Consider the following 23,691-nt stretch of genomic DNA (forward strand, 5'->3'; position numbering starts at 1 on the left):
GTGCGCTGCTCTCTCGTGCCCCTGCGTAGAGGCGGCCCCGTGACAACCATTTCTTCGAGATGTTGGTTGTTTGCTTTGGGCCTTGCACTTCAAGATTCACTCCATCTCATTTCCTGTAAAGAAACAATATTAGTACGACACAACTAATAAAATAGACTACTTAACATACTGCCACATAAACACATACTGTATTTGCTGATTAGTCATGATCTCCTAAATTGATAATTGGTTATCATCCAGGTAACTTGCTAATTTAAGGGACCACATATGGACTCTGTAGAATTTTTTTAAGACTTTGGTTTCAACAATAACATTTGTCTGGGGATCAAACCTTTGTTCAGTCACGTGTTACACACATATTTGTCATTCTTTTAGAGGTGAAATGACTTGAATAATTCAAATCCAAAGGCATGGTCATTTATCAATGATACTCCAATCCTCACTACCACCATGTGAAAGGGCAGATTCTCAAACAGGAAGGGGGAAATTCAGTTTAATTTAAAGTGGTAGGTGGGGCCCAGATACTGTACTGCACTATATATGAAGTAGTTGTGAGTTACAATAGTAATGATGCTTACATACTGATGAGCCAAAGCTAAAAACTTACATGATTCTCCCTGTTGGATGCCTCCAGTCCAGATGCAGTTAATCTGCATGTCCATCTTTGAATCCAGGTGAACATTTGAGCTAAATTTGAAGAAATTCCCAGGGTGGTAGAGTCCCATTTTAGGCCACAATTAGGAAAATGGTTGGATGGAGGTTTATAGACCAAACACCCAGTTTTGTCATTTTAGTATTGCATATCATGAAATCCTAATGCAAAACCTTGGTAAGAATACTAATCTTAATTCAGTTCACAGCAAAGGGAAAAACAGTGGATTGGGATCACTTTAATTGTTAAAAATGTACAGAGCAGACAATTGGCTCAGGGTTTGAAGCAGACAATTTGAGATGTTTTTTGTACGTTAGAAATGCAGTGATTTACAAACAGTAGGAAGAGTGCAAACAATGGGAGATGAGTGGGAGGTACATTCTCAGTTTAATTACCTCCATATCAGCTCCTTAAAACAAAAAACAAACATTTTCTGTCTACAAAATAGAAATCTGTTTAAAGGATCAGACATACTGCTAAAAGTAATGCCAGTCATTCTTAACACACTGAGCTGTCTTGCCTTTTTGAAATCAGTTCCTCCAGGTAGAAGGGATAGAATACAGTTAAGGAGGGGTGTCTGAAGACCCATCAGGACCGCAGCCATCTGATGCTATCAACATAATATCAACACGTGAGACTTGAATTTGTGTCTTATACAACACATACACACCACACCCAGCAAGCAGTATAGGGAAATACAACCGAAATTATGCAAATCTGCAAAGCCCAGTGGTAACACTTTGGGACTTCTGCTCAGGAAAGCAACAGGCTGAGCTACAGGCCACTCTACATGTAGTCACTCCTTCCTTGCTCCCCACCCTCCTGCCAAAAAAAAAAAAAAAACAACAAATGTCCAGTCCCTTTCCACCATGACATCTTTCAAAATATCAAAGTTAATTTAAACATAAATTGCAGTCATTTAAGTCTATTAAAAAAGGAAAACAGGACAAAAATTAAAAGTGGGAAGCGGCTCTACAGTATTTTTTCTTTAATTCCCTACAGATCAGTTTGTGCTGTTCTTCCTCCTCTTCTATACCCAGACATGGCGTTTGCAGTGAGCCACAGCCTAAAAGACAGAAACAATTGGTTGGACAGGCCCATCAAAGCAAACTTGTATGTAAAAAGTTTACATGATAAAAAAAAATAAAAATAAAGTTACAGTTACACAATATAGTTAAAGTGGAATCATTAACTTAGTGGCAAAGAGTTTAAAAAAAAAAAAAAGAAAAAGATGTAGATTACTCACATTGCACCGAGTTGCCGTCTCCATGTTCTTGCACCAGAATGCAGGTCCCCAGCTGCACTGCTCTGTTCCCAGCAGCCTACGGACAGCTTCAGGACAGGCTCCTAGTTTCTGTTATACACACAAACACATACATACACAGCTTAAAAAAAAAAAACAACATCAGGAATGACTTAATTTCTCTTTTAATCCAGGAAATTTTTGAGGAGTTTATGCTTCCTGTTAGATCCAAGTGACTTGAACTTCTGCACAATGAAGATAAAGTGTTCATCTTACTTAATGAATAATAAAATCACAGAATGAAGGAGTTAATCTAGTTTTACTATTTACCATGCACACGAAATCTGGATCAAGCATCTGGAGCAGCAGCTGTACAAGCACTGGCTCATACTGTTCAATCATCTGGTCACACTGTTGACACAGACACAAGGGGGTTAATGCAAGGCTGTCACATGAGGATGGATAAAAATTACACAAGCTTGAAGATGCAACTACTCACCTCAGTCTGGAGAGTGTCAGGCAGGAAGCTGCACACTTTCCTCACAGCCTCCTCAATCTGTGCCTCTGTGGCGTTCTTCTCCAGGATCTGGTCAATGTAAGAGACGGCCATCTTGCACACCTCACAGTAGCCACCAGCCTTGAAACGAGCCTGGTCAAGTACAGCTGGAAAAAATTAGAGCAGAAATCGGTGTTATTATCCATATGTGGAGAAGTGCTTTTGGCTGTATAGCAGTAAATAAAAACAGAATCAGACCTCACACCCCTGCACAACATCTCTGTAACTTCTCTGCTGTCAGCAAAGCTAACATCTGCATTCAGTGTGTGCTGTAAAGAGTGAGAACTTACGGACGTATGCACGCCTGGCATCTTTACAGAGAGCCAACACTGTGCAGACAGTCTTGGGGTCAGCCTGCTGCACTAGCAGCTCAATGATGGCCTGGCCATAGGTCTCAATAAGGTCCTTACACTGGGCAGACAGACTGTCAGGCAGAAGTGTGCACACCTTCTCCACAGCTTGAATCACCTCCTCCTGAGACAAAGACGTGGTCAGCTTGACACAACAGCTATGTCTAACTGCACTGGCAGCAGATTTGTAGGGCTGTAGTGGATACATCTAGTTGCATATATCTCACCTCGGTTGTCTGATCCTCCAACATACTCTCCAGCTGCTTCATCACAAACTCACAGATGGCACATGATGGGGAATCACGGACACGCACCATGGGCTGGAACACAAAGAGGAAATGTCTCATGTGGGTGTGTAATAGTGCACTACAAGACTGATTTTTATCTTGCATCACTATCAAATGCTGATAAGCAGGCAGTCAAGCGCCCACCATGACTTACCTTAGCAGAATCCATCTTTGTGGCAGGGACAAGTTTGAGAGCAGGTACAGTCTTGGCAGCTGGCACAGTCTTGGCAGCTGGCACAGTCTTGGCAGCTGGCACAGTCTTGGCAGCCTGCAGCTTCAGCATGGGAATGGACTTCTTCATAGCAGCAGAACAGAAGCCAGCGTGGGCACAGATATCCTTGGGTTGCTGAGGGCACAAGAAATTATTTTAGGATACACAACTAGGGGTCAACAAAGCTTGCCACATTGCATGCTGTTAGCATAAACCACCTGTTTCTAATGTGCATACCATTCCACTGCATTACCATTCATGCAATATTGCAAAAGTCTCCATATCACCCCACCCACCACCCCTGTCCAAAAAGAAGACATCTAATGCAGTTTACCTTTAATACCAAAAACAGTGAAACACACATACTGGCAAAAATGTTTACTTCTGCAGCTCTGAACTTCAGCCATATATGGTACAACAGAGATGGTGTTTTGTGATGGTAACTGCCACCAAGATTATTAAAAGACCAGTGCATCTCTGGGTTGACTTGTTCATGCAGTAAGTCTTAAGATCCAAGCACACATCACAAGATCCAAGCATACTTTAAATATGACAGCATTGTATGCTCATCTGATGTGAAGAAACAGGAGAGGATCTTAACATTGCCCTTTGCTGTGGTGTTCCAACAGGCACTTAAGTGTCAAGTCATTAACCAAACAAGCAGAGTGTTCAGGTGAAGTGAAGTAGTCTCACTCGTAATTACACCATCATTCAACATGCAACTCTACAGTGTGAGGTGAGTAGCTCTAATGAAGTGGACAGTACAAGAAGCAAGAGCTAAGGGTTAAGAGGCTACAGGCTGAACACAGAGAGACCTACCTGTTCCTGTGGAGCAGCACACAAAACCCAGAGCGGGAGAAAACAGAGCAAAACCACATGAATGGAGAGAAGGAAAGTAAAGAAGAAACACAGACGAAAAAAGACAACAGAAATTGAGAAAATGAAAAAAAAAGTAAGCGATTCAAAGATATGAATAAATTCTGTCAGCAAGCCAGTAGGTGCTGGATATGGGCTTAGCACCACCAAAATGTACAAATTACCACAGTCATTAGTTTTGATGACCAGTTCAATAAGCTTATCATTGAATATTAGAATAGAATGGCCATTCATGTTATGTGGTTTATGTATGCAAACACAAAAACTTATCTTAAAAATCAGTGAAGCACATGAAGTGGAGAAGTTAGAAGACTCACCATAGACATAAGCTGCATAATAACAAGGGTGCCATATTCGTTGACATACTGCTTGCACTGCAATGAGGAAAAAACACTGTTATACAACATTTTTGGAGAGAAAAATATGTTTTTAAATCAAAACTCCTCCACTTGTAGGATTCTTACCATTGCAGACAAGCCTGGCCCCAGCAGGTCACACTGGTTCTCAATATTCTCAATGAGAGCATCAACAAATGAGGAGTTTTCCTTGGCTTCAGCTTGAGCATCGGTCAGGAACTTGATGCAGTCCTGGCACACTGTATCACTTTCCTATAGGGAAGACAGGATTTAGGGCAAAATGAAGACAATGCTCAACAACAGGAGGATAAGATTATGTTGTGCATGTAGGTGCACAGGAGGGCAAAAGTACCTGCTTTGGACTCTCCTGTTTGGGAGCCTCCTGCTTGGGACTTTGAGGATAGAGGAGCTCGGGAACATTGAGGAGGAAGGGAGCAACTTGCTGGGAAAGGTCAACCTGAGGGATTTCATTGGACACGAGCTGCTCCTGGGCCTGAGCCTTTGCCAGGGCTGCCTGCTGAGACTTGCACAGCCCGATGGCACCACACACCACACTGGGATCCTCCTAAAAAACAACTTAAAGTTACTTCAATAACTGGCACATTTTAATAGTAACTTTATAGTGAATTGCTTTCTTTAAAAGCCTTGCATACATGTTAGCTATAAGCAGCAGAAGTAACTTAAGTGACTCCTAGCATTATGGCAGGATGACACATACAAGAATGCAACCTGTGGTTTATATCTAGAAAAATCGGGTTTTGTTTGTGTAGGATCTGTGGAAGGGTCTCTTTTGCTCCCACAGTTGCTGTAGCAGGTGAGAGTTGAAACAAAGAAACTTAAATCAAATGCTCTCCCAGTCATGAGGTTTAGTATTACACAATGACTACTCTGTTCCCATTTAGACTTGGACTCACTTCCCCATCAAAAGCCCTTATTCAGCTCACTGCACATTGCTCACAGCCACTTCTGTTTTCCCTTTTTTTTTTCCCTTTTTTTTGACACCAAGTGGCAGATGGATCATTTTAAGAGTCTTAGATGAAGCTAACGATAAACTGACAAACAACCAAACCCAAATAAGCTTTATTAAGATCTTTGTTTACAGCTCAATTGAAAGCATCCACTATGGTACCCAATAATGGTAAAATTAAAGAGACTAGTTTGTGGTAGCCCTGAACTAATGTTCAGCTAATTATTGCATTCCTGAACCTTTCACCACTGACTCCGTATTTAAACAGAAAAACAAGAGGATTGCATAGACGGGCTGATGGTGCCTACCAGTTCTCCTTTAATGATTCCCATGATGATTGGGTAGTAGTCATCCACCATCTCTTTGCACTCTGCTGTCAAACTCTCATCAGGAATGAGCTGGCAGGCCTTCTCCAGGTACCCAAGAACCTCACTCTGTTATCACAGAAATAACCAGATATCAGTTTTCCTAATTAGTGTTTAAATCTAGGTAGTCACATATCACTTATCACACAGGGAGTTTTTTTTCCTTTTAATCTTACCTCAGTGGCATTGTCCTTCAGTATCTGCTCCACCACAATCAAAACCTCTTTACACAAGTCACATGGCACTGATTTCTGGAAGTAAAATAAATGTAGTTGTCTTAAATTTCTAAGTTTACAGAACACACATAAGAAATTCATGAAACTTGAGGCAGAAGAGCTGATAGTGATCCATGTCAATACAGAAGAACCCACAAGGGAACAATATTTTTCAATTTATTATTTTTTAAATAGCACACGTCACTTCCATTAGGAGGGAAAGCAGTCTCACCATCTGGGGTTTGTTCCACACATTCTGCTGGCAGTGAGTCACAGCTCCACACAAAGATGCCGTCTTTACATTCTGACACCAGTAGGTGGGGCCCCGAGCACACTGCTCTGTGCCCAGAAGAGGGGTTGCCACAGCTGCAAAGTGGGGAAAAAAAGGGAGACAAATTTAATACCTTTGGAGAAAACATATTCTGGATATTTTATTTCGGCTTTTTCTTCCTTTAAGAGGTACTGCATCTATTGGTTTGAGGTTTTACCCACTCCCAATACATCTAGAATAGCCATTAAACAGGTCATCAGAGTGCCTTTTGTTGTGTGAAGTGAAAGTCTTGTTTTGTTAAAAGCAGACACTATGTTATGCCACAACAATCTGCCTGGTGATGAGGATGAGGAAACTATTAACTGTAGGGGGGAAACTCAAAGTTCACATACTTCCTCATACCTTTACAGGACGAAGATTTAACAAAATAATTTTCAACTATGCTTCCCCTGGCTGTATTTAATTAAGAGATTTAAAAAAAACCTCTGTCAAGAATGAGTTTAAGATGTTTTGCTGATGTCAACAAGCATTGTTGTATTTTGTTATTTAAACTGAACCTAATACCTCAGAGCTGTCAAGTCTGATAAAGCTGAACTATTTGAATTTGGCACTGGAGAGTGCAAGTATATTGAATTTGCACTTTGCATAGCTGGGGTCAAATGGGATTTTTTTTAAAGAACAGCAGCCATGTCTTTCAAATTTAGGGAATAATTTATTTTGATGTTTCAATAAAGAAGTGCACCTGTCAGTCATATGCTAGTTACAGGCAAATTCTACCATCTGCCAGCCTACCTGAACCAATCAAATGCAATTAAGTTCTGTTGTTCAGTAAGCTGACAAAAAAAAACAAAAAAAAAAAAAAAACAGTGTGCTTGCTCTGTGAAGCTAGAACTCCTTCAAACACTTAGCATTGTGGGAAAATAATCTGCCTAACTGTTTTATAATCACTATCAAGGAAAAACAAACTAAATCCTATTAGTTCAAGTTGCTGAGTTGCATTAGCATATGCCTCTAAATCCAGCATGATTTCCCACCACCAACCACCACAAACTAGACTGACCGTGTCAGTAAGAAAGCAACAGACCAAGAAGAGACAAGGCACAAGGGGGGAGATTTATTATCTACATGTAAATCATGGTCACAGAAGTGAGTAATTTGTGGCCAATGCAAAATGCATTTTACTGAAGTGAAAGAAGTGATGTGGGAAAGCACCTAATACTTTGCACTGTTTCCTGTTTTATCCATTGCTTTCTTAACCCTTCTTAAAAAAAAAAAGAAAAAAAAGGGAGGTACAGATCATGTCCATGTAAGAGAAACTACATTTGGAAAATAAGACTAAAATGTTTTCAGATGAACAGGTCTAAAACACAGCAGAGTAAATAGAAAATAAACAGATCAGTATGCGGATATTGTGAGCGAGTGGTGATAACAGCCAAGAATTGGCACTGCATGTCAGTCTGTATAGACAAACCTTCAATCACCAACCACTGTGAAACCCCTCCTGCTCAGCATTCATACCAGTACAGTGCAGGCAGGGCACTCCCGCCCTCCACATGAGTCACATGAGCAGTCAAACAAAATAACAAGCTGTTCTCAAGCAGACAGACTGTACTGATGAGGGCATCTCTGGCTGTGGCTTTAGCACTGCAGTAAACCATTTTGTGTTTAAAAGGTAATACACAGTAGCAGAAAATATATACTGTATATTTACATTGGTTTTATGTAAATCGTTGACAGAAGAAAGACAAGCCACAGGTTTACAGAATATACGTTTTATGAGAAGTCAGCAAAAAAAAGCTGTGACAGCTAATGTAATATTTTTGACTCACTTTCTGTGACCCATGACTGAAAAAGAAAAACTCATCATAATGAGAGTGAATCAACATTACATGACACAGCAAAGTGCAAAAGGCTTTAAACAGGATTCAGATTGCATTGTTCAACAACAGCATGTGACCTGTAAAACTGTTTCAGAGCAACCGGCATAACCAAGCAAAAGATTAATAGAGGGGATATGAACAACATAATTGAGCTCTAAATCTTCAATTAGGAATGTCTGCAGCAAACATGCAAGAATGTGGAAGTGCAAAGAAGGCATTATATACAATTGATGTTTTAAACCACAAGTCACATTGCAGATAAGCACTAAATACACAAATATCATGACTTATAGGAACCAATATTGCCACTGGGCTGCAAAAACACAGCTTCTGCTCTGATAAGAAGTAAACAACTGATGTTCATTTCAGATCCATATTCCAAATGCCACAAGACAAAGCCAACAATATGTAATGTATTAATAGCCCAGGTTTCTGCAGATTATGTATAGCACTGAAGCAATATCATCTGTTGCTTTTACTGACCCAGATATGTCTGAACATAAAGATAAACTGGCCAGGGCTATTACTGACGAAAGTGCACAGGAAGGCAAATACAGGTATAACAGAAAGTAATCCAGAGGAACAAAAAAAACGAAAATAAAACTGTTACAGTTTCTACCTTTTTACAGAAAAGCTGAAATGAAAGTTGCTTGTTGAGAGGATCTATCTACACCTTTTGGTTAAAAAAAAAAAAAAACCAAGGGTCAACAAAGGACCAGATGCAGTGTTTTATCTGGTCCGAGCAGGTAGGGCGAGTCAGCCCTGACTGTTTCAATGATAAAACATTAACCCACGCCAAAATATAAGTTAGCTAGCAGCTCAAGTATCTAGGTAATTTTATAATGACGTGCCTATATATCTACAAAAACAAATACTAACCTAAGGCTAATGTAGGGGTGATGTTTACCTAGCCAACTAGCGCTAGCTGGCATGCTAACGTTAGCCGAGCCGTTACCAACTGAGGCTGCGGGCCAAACAAACCTCAAAGACAAACGGTCAACATTTGTGTAACACGACTTCTTTACAGATTTAGGACAGGTATGGCAAATTAAAACAATGAATACTAACACCGGATTTGCTTTTATAATTCACAGCCAGTGTTCGCTGTTTGAGTTAACATTAGCCGATTTGCTTCTGTTTATTAAAGCTAACGTTGCTTGAGACGTTTCCGCGTTTTGATGTTGAAACGCATTTAGTTACACAACCACGCAGCCTTAACTGTGAACTGACAACTGTCTCAACAATATCACCACCATGTACAACACACCAATCATTATTTCTTTGCGTACTGACATTACCTGAAGACACGAAAAGCAGAGTTAAAAGCAGCATGACTGCGCTGTTTTCCGGCTCGCCTCTCTGTTCCTGTTTCTCTGATGGTTGAAGCAGACCGGAGGGTAGAGAGCACTGCAATGCAGACGATAGAGCTTGTTGATGCCTTTATGATGTCTCACTGTCAGGTGACCTACTACTCAACAAGACATGTGACTCGCCTTCGGATTTGGTGTGTCTGGTGAGATCATTTAGTATCGAACATCAAGAGTCTTTAAAAACTTATGCGAAAGCCATTAAAAAAAAATCCAAACACATCCGTATGTAATTACCAAGACTGAGACAAATCAGATTTTAACAGTTGCGCAACGGTTGGTGATGTTTGGACCTGTCGGTTAATTATTGTACATATTTATGTTTCTACATTGCACACTAGATTTTTACTTTGCACAGCAGTAGTTCCAGTGGTGGCTGAATAGCTTCTCATCAGTATCTAAATAAAAAGCCATCTGAAAGACTATATGCTAAATAATACAATTTTCATGAAAATCGTTTAATTTATCAGAAGTCCAGAAATGTATTGTGTGGTGTTTACTGTATGTTTGAATAAAGCATGGACAAGCACAGGTAGACTTATACAACATGACTAACAACTGATTAAATTCAATCAGCCTGAGAAAGTCCCTGAAAAACATTAGTAACTTTTATCTCTTATAGTCAGGCAGGGCTGTGTAATTTGATCAGGTAAGGAAAACTCACCCAAGCTTGGTAGCCTAATAGCCGTGTCTTATGGGACCCTCTCAGATGATAGTGGTCAAGGCTGGATAGATTTTTACAGTAACTTTAGGCATGTGAATTTTCTATCTGAATTTTAGACTTTTTAAATAAACAGAGACTTGAAATCATGTTTTTTCAAATTTCACAACCTGAGACTGGAAAAATAGTTTTCAAAGTCAAAATATTTCAGTGCAATAAATTAAGTGGTATTTAAAGTTCAACATTAAGTATCCAATAGTGATTAAAATTCAAAATGTGTTATTCAGTTACTAAGATAATTCAAATTATTGTACCAGTGAACATTTTTATACCTACATGAACCACCTCTAAGAATGAAATTGAGAACTGAAATCACCACCACTAAACATTATGTGAAGCACAATGTCTAAAGATAGAAAAAAGTACTTTATTATGACATAACATCCAAATGCAGGCCAACAACTATGGAAAGGTCAAAGACAGAAGCATCACGCTGTACATCATCTGGACATGAGTTGTGAAAACCTGTAAAACAAAAGGAACAACCATTACATGGGGTTAACTTACAGCACAGTCAGCACGACATGAGCTCCATAAAGAGAAGGAAAAGGACACTGACTGTATGAACAGTAACTGAACTCACTAACCACATTTTAGAGAGTTTAGAGGAAGATACTAATATCAATATTTGAAAGTCATTCAAATCTCAAACTGGTTTGTTAGTTGTTTTTGTTTATCATAAACACTTAGCACTAACATTTTGATAAAGATCCACTCAAGTTGTTTGTTTAAGAATTGTGACAAAGTTGTTTACTGAGCATAAAATTTAACAAATGAAAAATAAATTTGTCAGTACTCTCTGGTGGACAAACTGTGTAATGGCATCAGCTTTTTGTTAGCTTATACCAATGTATCTATGATAAACCAAATAAGACAATAATATCTGCCATGTCAACATATTGCATATCTGCTTCTTCTTCTTCATTTACCACATATTCAGACAGACTGGCACTGATCATGGAGAAATACTTCTAGCATTGCTGGTGCACTTAGGATGTAATAGTCAACATTTTTGATATGTAAGCTCTATAGACAACTATTCATCTTTCTTGACCTCAAGGAGGTCACCACCTTTACATCTTACACTATTATGCATGATACTGGAACACATTTTTGTAGTAGTTTTAGTATGACTTTTCAAAACTTAATCTTAGTATTTCACTTGTCATTTTACAGACCTGGGAATTGCAGTTCTGGACATCACTCTTATTGTTTGTTTGTTATTGTTAGTGTTTTAATCAAGAGTTTCATTGATGTCAACTGGATCAAATCCACAAATATAGTAATAAGTCTTAGAGCTGTCCTTTATTTGAGGGACAGCTCTGGATCCGTAAAACTGCCAAGGATAAAACTTAAATATAGACAAGGTCCTTGCCATAATTTGCTTCTTGTTAACCCAATTTACTACTGATGATTATCCATGAGCTGGTTAGCACACTGACAGAAAATTCATTTACTCCCATTACTCCATTAACTTTTTTATTCAATTAATGCATGCAACATCTAAACTTAGATGCCACAGCTACAAAGATGCAATGACTTGTTTCATCTTTTGAGCTTTATATTACAGAATATTTCAGGTATCCATGCACATATGTGTATGAAGCCATTATTCCTGCTCATACACAAGCTGTGGGTTTCATCCAACAGATGCATGGTTTTCGACTGGTTGCACTTTAACCACATTTTGCCATTCCTTACATTCAGTCACTGTTGGGGGCCACAGCAGTTGCTACTGGGAACCGGGTCGTCCTTCTTCAGCACAGTGGGCCTCACCACGTCTACATCACGGTGCAGGTGATTCAGTAAGCCCGGGAGGATGTCAGGGGCTGCGTAAAAATCAACCAGAAAGTAAGCCCCACGGCTGTGCCTCTCGTTGTGTTTGGTTATCTTGTAGGGCAGCACTCTCTCTCCCAAGTTCTCTAGGTGCCTGACCACCGCGCCCCGCTCCATCAGAGTCTCCACCGTCCGCCGGAGAGTAGCCGCCGTTTCCGGCCGCTGCATTGCCTTCAAGATCAGGGCCAGTTCGTACCGAGGCATGGCTTCACCGAGAGGGTCCTCGAATCACAAACTTCTAATTCAGCTTCTTCTAGGTCGATATCATTGCCACACTCCTCACCTCAAAGACGACCATATTATGACACGAGGGACAGGAAAGGTCTTCTGGTGATGACGTGTAAAGCATGCGCCTGTATTGACAACAAAATGGCTAACAAAATATACAAAAAATAGTGTATGAAAACATGCTGTTAAACTATTAACCTGTCAAATGTAACTATTGTAATCCTATACTGATTTAATAAACTAACGCCGTTTCTTTTGAAAAAATATTTTGTAAGTATTAAATGAAAATGAGCTAGCGAAAGAGGTCTCACTCTACCTCAATTTCATGATACCACCGGGCCGATTTTTTTTTAATGTAGAGCCCTAACGTTTATATATGCCTATTTCTTATTTTATAGAGATATTAGTTTGAAATTTTCTGATTTTTATACAATTTCTCGGCAATAAACTGCGGGTAAAATTAACCCATGATTTTTCTTCAAAAGTGCGTCAGATATTTTCGAATCGAGTTAACCATCTAATATCCAAAGAGTGTGTTGACGACATCATTATGCGCCGGATTCCGGACTCCTCCTTCCTTTCCAGAAGGAGCGTGGTGAAGATGGCGGCGCAGAAGTCGGTGCCGAGTGATCTTTTCAAATGCGTTTATTCATTTCTGCTGGAGAACAAGTTCACTAAGGCGGCGGAGCAGTTTCTGAAACAGACGAAAGTGGTAAGCGGCTCTTGTTGTTATGTGGCTGACAGCCGTTTGAACGCTGTCTTCTCTCCAGGCGCCTTGTGGTGAAGTTGTCCACACAGACCACGCGAGGAGTTGAACCTATAGCTACGTATAGAGAGAAGTTAGCACGTGTAGCGGCTCACGCGCAAGTTGTGTGTCAATTGTTTATTCTGAACTAATTAACGCTTTCTTTCAATAGATCGCGAAGGGGAATCATACAGTGCTCTGCTTTATAGCGAATTAAAACTGAGTAGTAAACTCTACAGAGTTTACAAACTTGAGGTGACTGGCTAATTTAGTGATTCATCTGTTTTCTCTACAGACTCCACTAGATGAAAAGGAGGAGAGCCTCGTCAACATCTACAACTTCTGGGTGAAGTAAGTTGTTTATTGTCTTTTCCCCTACTGTTTCAATCGTCAAGTTTTTTTCGTTAATACCTTTATTACCTGGATAATATGGCCAAACCAGCTGTGTGGTTCGTGTCTTATTTCTGTCAAGTGCTGTCACTGCTTAGATTTAGACATATTGGTCTACTGTCTAAACCCCGTAAAGCAAAATATATCTTAGCAGTGATTGAACTGCTGACGTAATCAAATGATATTTACTTGGTCCATAAACACTTGAGTTTGCTATAATTGGAAATGGACCCATATCCAATTAAATACACTTAGTAGCTAACCTAATACCTGGCTGATAGACAGTAGTTGCAAATCTCAAGGATTTATCTTTAATTATCATCAGTACTCTCTTGGTTGTCTGTTTATCTTAAGGCTGGAATCGGTCATATTTAAAACTAAAATATAAACTATTTGTCATTTTACAAATGGCACATGAAGTATGCTTTAGGATGGACTCTTGCTTTAATATCACTTCACTTTGGGTCTTCCTAGGTCTCCTGAGGCCAAGAAACGAAAAGCACCTAATGAGGCAGACATTACCAACGGTCCATCGGCCAAGAAATCAAAAACCACTACAGAGAGCTCCAGCAGCGAAGAGTCAAGCAGTGAGGATGAAGAAGCTGTTGCAAAACCAACTAAGGCCCCTGCAGGTAATAGTAATGCATTTGACACTAAGACTGTTTGAATTCTGTCGGTAATGTGCCATTCAGAAACCTTCTACAGCATTATCAGATTCAATTTCTCTACTTTAGCAGCCAAGGTGGTGCCTGCTAAAGCAGCAGCAGCTGCAGCTACTAAAGCTGCATCCAGCAGCAGTGAAGACTCCAGTGACTCTGAGGAGGAGGAGAAGGCTCCTGCAAAGGCTCCCACAAAGGTAGGAGGAAACATCCTGTTTAAATGCATCCCACATCTAGCCATCGGTGCAAGGTTTAAGCTATCAAGGTCTACGCTCTTACTTAAATGTTGTTTTTTGCTTGTAGGCTCCTGTGAAGCCAGTTGCTTCTGCTCCCGCTGCTGCAGGCAGCACAAGGAAGAAAGACAGCAGCTCCAGCAGTGAAGAATCTGACTCTGAGGATGAGCAGCCCGCTAAAGCCCCTGCACCAAGTGAGTGTATTGCCAGATGTCATTAATATTGAGTAATGCAACAGTCTTTCATTGTGAGCTAAATTTAAGCTGATGATGAAAATGTATGTTCTGTCTAATTTATCCTATAGAACCCAAGGCAGGTGCAGTCACACCATCCAAACCAGCTGTTCCTGCCAAAGGAGCAGTTCAGAAAAAGCAGCAGAGTAGCAGTAGTGAAGACAGTTCCTCAGATTCTGAAGATGAAGAACCAGCTAAGGTATGCTAAATAATCTGGCCACATCTAAATATTATTACATGGGTTTGATTGTCTTTATTCCTGAGTTTAGAATAATGTTGATTATTGACTAAATGTATACATCAGACTGCTAACTTCCTGTGTCCTGATAGGCTCCAGTCAAACCCACCCCAGTAAAGGCTGCTGCTGCAGCTGCAGCTGAATCAAGTAGTGAAGATTCTTCATCTGAAGATGAGGCTCCTCCCAGCAAAAAACCAAAAGCAGGTGTGGTGTGGGTTTTTTTTTTTTTAACTTTTGCATGCTCAGTTACCTGACCGTGTTTATTTTGTAGGAGAAAGTCTGTTCTGTTATCTTTTCCCCACCCAGAAACTGCTTCAGGTGGCTTTCTTTTTTTTCTTTTTTTTTTCATTTGTCTGTTTTGCTAGTGCCTTCTTGGAGGCCAGACTTGAAATCACCTCATCCGACCTGGAATGATATCAAAGTGATTCAGATGTTGTATGATTGTACAGAGTCCCTGTGTTATACATCATGATGCTGATCTGCTTCCTCTGTCTTGTTAGGAGCGTACAGTGCAGTCCCACCACCTGCTTCAATCCAGAAAGCCCCAGCTGCACCGGCAGCCAGCAAGGCCAAGGACAGCGACTCCTCAGACAGCAGTGATGACAGCAGTGACGAGGAAGAAGAGAAGAAAGCAGCTGGTAAGAGGTGTCCACTTTTCTCAACTTGAAGTGCCAGTGTTTAAATGTTGTGTCTAACAGCACTGCAATCCTCACAGCGAAACCTGCACCGGTAAAGACAGCTGCTGCCAAACCTGGTGTGGCCAAGCCTGCTGCAAAGAAGCAGGAATCCAGCTCTGAGAGTTCAGGTAACAACTGAGATTTGAGTTAGTAATTTTGTACTCAGTGTAGCCCGATGCTGATGGAGTGATAAGCATTCTTCTTTATGGTTGTGGCCTTTCCAGATTCAAGCTCAGATGAAGAGGAGGCAAAGAAACCCTGCAGCCAAAGTCACTCCAGCTAAAGCGGCCCCAGCCAAACCTGTCCCGGCCAAGGCTGCACCCGCTAAAAAGGAAGACTCAGACTCTGATTCATCAAGTTCAGAGGATGAAGAGGAGGTGAAGAAACCTCCAGCGAAGGTGACCCCTGCTAAGGCTGGCCCAGCTAAACCTGTTGCAGCTAAAGCCACACCAGCTAAAGAAGACTCCTCAGAGGAGGATTCCAGTTCAGAGGAGGAGACAGCAGCAAAGAAGCCCCCGGCTAAACCTGCACCCGCCAAGACTCCCCCAGCTAAAAAAGATGAGTCCTCAAGCTCAGGTAAGAGATGCCAAAAAAAGCATGTGAGTTAGCCATGTCTGCGAGACTGATACATTTCCTGCAATTCCTTAAGTTTGCTCTCACTTTGTAAATCTCTTTAGGCTAGAATCCAGATCACCTACAACCCAAGAACTGTCAGTTATGATTTAAATATACTTTCTATTTCCATTCTTCCCTTGCTATATAGTCATGTTTGTTTGAAAAATGTTCAAAATGCTTTTTTTTTTTTTTCATCTCAGATTCAGACAGCAGCTCTGAAGATGAGGCTCCAGCAAAACCTGCCACCAAAACTGCAGCTCCAGCAAAACCTACTGCTTCCAAAGCCCCAGCCAAGAAAGCAGAGAGCAGCTCTGATTCAGAGGACTCCTCCGAGGATGAGGAACCAGTGAAATCTAAGCCAGCAGCCAAACCATCCACCCCTGCTTCAAAGGCTGCTACCCCTGTTGCAAAGCCTCCTGCAGCAGCTGAGAGCAGCTCTGACTCTGATTCCTCTGATGAGGAGGAGGAACCAGCTAAGGCCAAGCCCACAGGAACTAAACCTGCAACTCCAGCTTCAAAGGCTGCTACTCCTGCAGCTAAACCTGCTGCTGCAGCAGAGAGCAGCTCAGACTCTGACTCCTCTTCTGAAGATGAAGAACCAGTCAAGGCTAAATCTGCAGCAGCTAAACCAGCTACTCCAGCCTCAAAGCCAGCTACTCCTGCAGCAAAGCCTGCTGCAGCAGCAGAGAGCAGCTCAGACTCAGACAGTGACAGCTCAGACTCAGACAACAAGGCCACCAAACCTGCAGTCAAGAAACAAGCTCCAGCAGTAGCAGCTGCTGCCAAGAAACCTGCCGCCGCTGCTAAGGATTCTTCTGACTCCAGTGATGAAAGTTCCAGTGACGAGGAGGAGGAACCCAAGAAGGCAGCACCGGCACCCAAGCCAGCAGCCACAAAGGCTGCTGCTGCTCCAACAAAGAAGGCTGAGGAGAGCAGCTCTGACTCCTCCAGATAGCTCTGATTCTGAAACCGAGACCAAGTCCATCCCTGCTGTTACCAATGGCAAAGCAGCAACACCCAAGACAGCCAGTGCAGCAGCCAAGGCCCCAGCAAAACCAGAGGAGTCCTCATCCAGTGACAGTAGCTCTGAGGAGGAGGAAGAGGCCAGTAAAAGTACAAAAGTACCAGTAAAAGTACAAAAACCTGGTACACCTGCTGCAGCAGCAAAGACAACTCCTGCAGCTAAACCTAAAGAGAGAGCAGCAGCAGCTCCTCAGACAGTTCATCAGATGAGGAGGAAGCACCGCGCAAAGCAGCCACAGCACCCAGCACCCCTGCAACTAACGGTACGTCTCAAGCAAATACTGAACATCATGTGTCCATTTAACAGGGAAATTAAATGTATTTATGAGTAAATGGCACACTCAAACAACTATTATCACTAAGTTCACTTTTCACCCCACCTTTATTGGCCTATAAGTGTTTCATTTCATGCATCTTAGGTTTATGGAACTCTCGTAGTGTTTACTGGTACATAATTGTTCTCTTCATGCAGGTACCAATGGAAAGAGAAAAAGAGACAAAGAATCATCAGAGAGTGAAGAGGAAGAGACAGAAGTCACGACACCAAAAAACAAGAAAGCAACAACAACACCTCAGACTTTCCCTAAAGCAAATAAGAAGGTAAGACCTGCTAGAGACTAGAACTTGGTCTTAAGCCTGATTTGCCAGCGAATGTTAGGTTTTCTAAAACTTAATAAGTCAAAACCCCTACACCTGCACCTTCCTGATGAGATGAAATTTGATGGAAATATCTTGTGTCTTTCAGTCTTCCAACGTCCCTTTCCGTAGAATAAGGGAGGATGAAGTAGAAGTGGATCCCCGTCTTATGGACAACTCTTTTGATGCAAAGGTGAGTTCAGTAGGGATTCTCGCAGCAGTGCTGCATATCAAGATTGCTAAGATGACCACGTTATTTACTGTCATGTTCATTTGTCTTTTTAATTCCAGCATGGAGCCACAGGGGATTGGGGGCAGAAAGCCAATGAGATACTCAAGTTCACGAAAGGCAAGTCATTCCGCCACGAAAAGACCAAGAAGAAGAGGGGAAGCTACCGTGGCGGAGCCATCTCCACCACAGTCAACTCCATTAAGTTTGACAGTGACTGAGCACCTTCTCCCCGTGGTCCCTCCCACCTGAACTGTACTGTACCTGTGTGATCAGGACTTCTCAACTGTCTGCTTTCCCCCCTTGTATCAAGTCTCTCTGTCGTCACCACCCTGCAGCAGCAGATTGACAGAAGAATGTGACCCGTAGAGCTGAGCTGGCACTTGCATTTAGTTAGCTGCCCTTAGTTTGTAATGGAGACCTTTTGTTTGATCTGTGTGGCAGCAGGAGAGATGTACCCAGCTGTGACCTCACACTTGTACTGGTTGACATCCATGTGACATTATTACACTTATAGCCACTAGGTGGCTGCAGGCCGCCTGATAATGGTTAAAAGCCAATGTGTGTGTTGGGCCCTTTCCTTTTTTTCTTGTTTTGAGTTTGTTAACCTGTTCTTTATTCTCAAATGACAAATGATTTGTCATTTTTTCGGTGACATTAATTTTTTTTTCGTCTGTCTGAATGACAGCCAGCCATCCTATAAATTTCTTTATTATATGTTTAAAAAGGCTGATATTGATTTTTAATGGATCACATGGATTCTTGAAGTTTGTTTGGTTTGTCAATTTTTATGTAGCCACATTTAAATGTAGAGAGGGTGTGTGCTTGGGCTTTTTCTCTTAACATTACATAAAAACATTTAGCGAGTAGAACTGAGTTTTATACAGTATATTTATTAAGTTTTATTCCATTTCAACCTCAAGCCATTTTGCTTTGAAACCATTGTTTCTTCTGATGTTAGGATGCCCCTGTAAGCCCCTCCCTATTCTGTTAATCAGTGGTATTGAATGAATTGTTCACAGACATAACAGAGAGCCATGATCGTTTCTATTATTTGAATTTACTGTTTGAATTTGTCATTTTTTATTACCAGTTCTTGTAGCTGTAAATAAACAGACTTAACAGATTAAATGTTTGTGTGATGGGAATCATGATTTTATCTATTTTTTTTATCCTTTTCCTTCCCTCAGATTGGACACTGACACTTATTTGTGGCCACTGAGTCAGAAAATGAACTTGAAGGTGTCACCAAAGCCACTAGATGGCAGTCACACATTTCTACACTGCAGTACTTACCTTCAGTAGTAAATGTGAGACAGTTTAGTACATGAGCTGTCTCCTTTTTACTTGATGCCATGGGACAGATTTTGAGGGTGGCTGCTGTGTCCAGGCCTTGCAGTCTGCCCATTCCTGCTTTTGTTTCCTGCATGACATGGTACATGTGATATTTGACTTGTTCACTATAAACAAAGTAGAAGAGAGCTGTCAGAATTACAGGTGGAAAGTAACAATAGAAAACATCAAACATCAAAACATCAAAATACAGATACCCTGACAATGAATGGACCCTACACTCCCAATATCTAAGCCAAAACAGAGATAACCCAGATTACATCACTGACATCACATAATATATTAAACAGCTACTTTGGTTGACAGTGTAGTACTCACCATGAAAAGTAAAGTGACATTTTTGTGGAAAATGGGAATGCCCCTTTTATTCCAAACATCTGAATTCTTGGTCTAATCCCCTGTTCAGTGTCATCTTTACATTCTCATTTGGCCTCATTAATCTGTAAACACATTACTGGTACATCAATGATGCTCAACTGGTTCTCACTAAAACCTGCCAGTCCAACCAGGTTTGCCTCAGGGATTCTGAATCATGAGTGTCGCAGAACATTTTACAGCACAGCAGTGGTAGTTTGAAATGGTTTTAGCAGCTCCTGTCACTCCCTGCTCTTACAAAACAAAGATAAGTGGTTGTCTTTGCATGTTGGCAGTAAAAGCTAGTAGTTCTTGTCAGTGACAGTAACACTAGGTTGGTGGATTGTATCAGAAAATAAATAACTTTTCTTAAGACTCCAGAAACTCCCTTTAAACAGGCCTGAGTGAGCTCTATTATTGCTACTGCTAACATGCATATGAAAACAGTTAATATTTTGTATTAACGTATAATACATGACAGATGCCACAACATTTGCCTTAATGAAGCATAGACTCACTGCATTCAGTGTGAGGTAAAAGCTTAATTCTTATGTACACCTGATGAACAGTACATGCACTGTCCATACAGCTCATGTGTATATACACTGAGATACTGTGTACATTTCTGTGCCTACACATAAAGAGTTGTTTACTTAGGAGGGAGGTCTGCAGTCACTCCAAATATAACCTCCCTCCCAAGTCTGATAACAGTGAACCACTGAGCGTGGCCCCAGTGCTCAACAAGCGGGGAAATCTGACAGAGCGTTGCTTGCTTGGGGTTTACATGGCTGAGCTGCTGAGCAGGAGAGTGTGCTGCACAGCTACTGGAGAGCTGTTACTGGGCAAGTTTACGGTGCAGAGACTCGATGCATTTGGAGGCCATGCTGCTCGGCTACATGTTGTGGTCTACGAAGTCTCTATGGGCCACAGAATAAATAGGTGTTTTGCTTTGTTAGTAGTGCTAAAAAAAGTTAATTCAATGACAATGAGAAATGACTTTGTATTTAATTAGGTTTTGATAACTGATAAGTTATAACAGTCGTTTATCAGGCAAATACTCTACACAGTCTCCATCTCCACAGGTGTGCACACTGGTTGCTGTTTTCTGCTTTTAATATTACATTTATAAAAATTAATTTCTTTGGGTGTTGCTCCACATCTAGCAGCAGGGCATAATGGGTATTTTACAAAATGTTCTGACATTGCATAGACTTGTTAATTTATCAGTTAATTGACAATCAACATATTAATGGTCCATGAAAATAATTTCCTGCTCTGGTTATAGTGGACGAACTGCTGTTGGGTAAAGCTGTGCTGCAGATAAAAGTTTTGTGTAATGAGAATGAGTTACTGTTGCTATCCAAAGAAAACTATGTATCTCCAAATTAGATGATTTAGAATTTTATGAATAATAATGGGTTGAGAAAGTTCTCCCATTTTTTAAGCTACATAAACCATTTAAAACCCACTGGATTAGCAAAGGAACACACTTTCACAAAGCTGAAATCAAGCAGTTTTCCTTAGCTCATTAAAAGTTGACACTTTGGAGACACATGGTTTTCACTGGACAACAAATTAATGTTTTGTTGTAAAGTTGATGCAACAGTGAGGAAGGATTTTCTGTTAAAAATCATTTTATGTTCCATGTGAAGTGTAATGCCAGACTTAAGCTCTGGAAAGAACATGGGTTAAGAATACTGATGAGAGGCCCTTCAACCTAATCTCCTAAACTAGCAATCGCACCCAAGTACCACTTCCGTCTGTCAGCTGCAGTGTGAGCAAGAGAGCGAGCCAGGTTGTTCTGGGCCAATGCAGCAGAGTGTGTGCCTGCGAAAGGGCTGCAGGACAATCTTTTAATGGGCAGCAGAGGCCGAGGACTGCCCATCCTGTCCATTTCAATTAGACAAAACTGCTGACTTCTCTTGCACACACAGACACACACATTACCATATTTTTCTGCTGGCACGCATTCAGAACCACTGCATACAATCAGCCATGCATTTTCTGACTAAAAATGTTACACTCAATTTCATTACACATGACAAATGACTTCCTTGGTGCCCCATAGATTAGTCTCACTAATCCTCCGCTGTGCTTTTCTCCGAGTCAGAGTGAAAATGAGAACATGGCAGGACAACAATCCAACTTACAAGTCAAGCAGAACAGCTGTTTGGAAATAAAGCTTAATCAGTTTTACATTATTAAAACATCTTTAATAGAGCGTTTCTTTTGCCATCCATCTTATATAAAGTGTTTCAGTGAGCAACAATTAGAAGGATACACACTTTGAACAATACATTGTAGAGCAAGACAAGCATTGTTGATCTATGGGACAAAATGACAGGAGTGAACTGCAGCTAGCAGACTGAATGAAATGCTGTGCTAACAAAATTAGAGTTCTGCTCTGTCCCAGCAAAGGAATAACTAAGAGTCTGTTTTCAGTATAGAACAGACATACTGCGGCATTTATACAGCTGAAGGTCAAATAAGATTGATTTCACTTCTTGTCTTACCTTTTGCAACAGCTTAAATACAGATATAAAAGTGCTGTTTTTAGCGTCATACAGTTACCCTCTGACACGACTTTCCTCTGTAGAATATGGCAAAATACACATACAAATTTTGGTTGTATGTTTCAAATATACAAATACCCACAATGCCTTAGACAGGCACACCAGAGAAGCCTTTCAAGACACACTGTGCTGTGTCAGCATGCTTCAGTCACTGTATTGATAGCTTGATCTACAGCGGTGTGTGTTAATGATTGATGATGCCCCTCAGAGCTGTAGTCCTAATGAGTTCATTGCATTAATTGTCTATTTAAATTCTCAAGACCTGTTGAAGGAGAAAGCCTTTAATGCTTTGATGTGTTGTTGCTTTATTCGCGCATTGCCTCTCTCTTTCTCTCTCTCTCACACTCACATGTTGCCTCCTGTCTCTATTATGTCTTTGGTGTGGCAAAGTCCCAGGCGGTATCCTGGGCACACTTCCACATGGCACGCACCAGCCGGGTGAAGCCCATGTCCTTGGGTTTCTCCAGCCCACGCATCAGTCGCTGCTTCATGATGGCTATGAACTCCTTATTACTAAGCTCTCCATTCCCTGAAGAAGACAGACAGGGAGGAAGGGGGAGAGAGGGGTGATGGACAAGGGGAGGGAGATGATGAAATAATAGAGGAAGAGGAAGTCAGAGGAGGAGAGGACTCCCATTTATTGAAGATTTCCATCTGTCAGCGGAGGCGTTATTTGCTTTCCATAAATATTTAGAGATGGGATGAACCTGTCAGCTACTTACCATCACAGTCAAACAGAGCGAACACCACATCGCACACATGATCCGACAGCTCCACCTTGGCCACGGTGCGGGCCACCTGCTTCATGGTAACTAGGAGACAGAGAAGGACGGAACCACAGATAGAGAGGTTCAACATTTGTGAAAGAGAGAAATAGAGGTGCGAGTGGGCACAGACTCTTAAGAGCCAGCTCATAAATGGCCCATGTGGAGGACATCGTGCGTGAGTGCAAACTGCTTCGGATCGATAGCAGGCAGGACTCCCATTCACTGAGACGACTATGTGATAGACATGAAAAGGAGCACGAAGGGGGTGAGAGCAGGAGGAGTAGACAGCATTAGGAAATCCAGCAGAGAATGAGACTGGCTGAGAGGAATAAAAAAAGATGGAGGGTGGGTCAGGATGGAGGTGTACGGAGTAAGAAAGGGAAATGAAGACACAGACTGGGGGTGGAAAAAATGCCTCAGGATCCTTTCAGAAAAACAAATAGATGATAAAAAAGATGAAAACTCTGTATTCTCAATCAGAATTATTGATTATCAGGCTTCAAAGGCACACAAGTGGGAGGAGGGAGGGTAAAGAGAAAGAGAGGGTTAGTATGAAAAGAATAGTGCCTGACAAAATCTTCCTGC

General features: G+C 41.2%; 4 protein-coding genes across 7 annotated transcripts in view; 1 reads left to right on the forward strand and 3 right to left on the reverse strand.

Moving 5' to 3' along the window:
- Positions 1 to 874: 874 nt before the first annotated feature.
- Positions 875 to 9,696, reverse strand: psap (prosaposin). Of its 3 annotated transcripts, none has more exons than XM_051076802.1 (15): positions 9,528 to 9,696; positions 6,311 to 6,444; positions 6,040 to 6,114; positions 5,807 to 5,932; positions 4,884 to 5,096; positions 4,640 to 4,783; positions 4,493 to 4,549; positions 3,325 to 3,434; positions 3,243 to 3,288; positions 3,029 to 3,121; positions 2,742 to 2,925; positions 2,395 to 2,558; positions 2,226 to 2,306; positions 1,899 to 2,006; positions 875 to 1,718 (listed from the first exon to the last, which is right to left on the reverse strand). In XM_051076802.1, exons 1-15 carry the CDS (start codon positions 9,559 to 9,561, stop codon positions 1,683 to 1,685), a joined length of 1,605 nt encoding a protein of 534 aa, XP_050932759.1. In that variant the 5' UTR covers positions 9,562 to 9,696; the 3' UTR covers positions 875 to 1,682. The 3 variants fall into 3 exon arrangements, with proteins under 3 accessions (XP_050932759.1, XP_050932758.1, XP_018515600.1); XM_051076801.1 differs by having other exon boundaries at positions 875 to 1,474; positions 1,653 to 1,718; positions 3,243 to 3,434; XM_018660084.2 differs by having other exon boundaries at positions 3,243 to 3,434.
- Positions 9,697 to 10,664: 968 nt separating this feature from the next.
- On the reverse strand, positions 10,665 to 12,495 carry mrps6 (mitochondrial ribosomal protein S6). Its single transcript, XM_018660085.2, has 2 exons — positions 12,019 to 12,495; positions 10,665 to 10,782 (listed from the first exon to the last, which is right to left on the reverse strand). The coding sequence occupies exon 1, from the start codon at positions 12,355 to 12,357 to the stop codon at positions 12,025 to 12,027; it is 333 nt and encodes a 110-aa protein (XP_018515601.1). The 5' UTR covers positions 12,358 to 12,495; the 3' UTR covers positions 10,665 to 10,782; positions 12,019 to 12,024.
- A 421-nt stretch (positions 12,496 to 12,916) lies between these two features.
- On the forward strand, positions 12,917 to 19,190 carry nolc1 (nucleolar and coiled-body phosphoprotein 1). The gene is given in 17 exon segments (XM_051076800.1): positions 12,917 to 13,093; positions 13,422 to 13,477; positions 13,991 to 14,148; positions 14,251 to 14,372; positions 14,479 to 14,602; positions 14,713 to 14,840; positions 14,972 to 15,083; positions 15,380 to 15,517; positions 15,595 to 15,684; positions 15,781 to 15,800; positions 15,802 to 16,132; positions 16,372 to 17,120; positions 17,122 to 17,365; positions 17,368 to 17,457; positions 17,667 to 17,794; positions 17,940 to 18,023; positions 18,122 to 19,190. Coding segments are annotated over 17 exon segments (2,895 nt in total). The 5' UTR covers positions 12,917 to 12,931; the 3' UTR covers positions 18,281 to 19,190.
- Positions 19,191 to 21,957: 2,767 nt separating this feature from the next.
- Positions 21,958 to 23,691, reverse strand: part of micu1 (mitochondrial calcium uptake 1) — a 29,609-nt gene continuing 27,875 nt past the window's right edge. For both annotated transcript variants that reach the window (XM_018660089.2, XM_051076787.1), the window contains 2 exons: positions 23,062 to 23,151; positions 21,958 to 22,868 (listed from right to left, as the gene is read on the reverse strand). In XM_018660089.2, coding sequence (XP_018515605.1) covers positions 22,708 to 22,868; positions 23,062 to 23,151 — 251 coding nt within the window. In that variant the 3' untranslated portion in view covers positions 21,958 to 22,707. The remainder of the gene's footprint in view (positions 22,869 to 23,061; positions 23,152 to 23,691) is intronic.

This window comes from Lates calcarifer, linkage group LG16_LG22, assembly GCF_001640805.2.
Source record: "Lates calcarifer isolate ASB-BC8 linkage group LG16_LG22, TLL_Latcal_v3, whole genome shotgun sequence".
NCBI classification, from domain to species: Eukaryota; Metazoa; Chordata; class Actinopteri; family Centropomidae; genus Lates; species Lates calcarifer.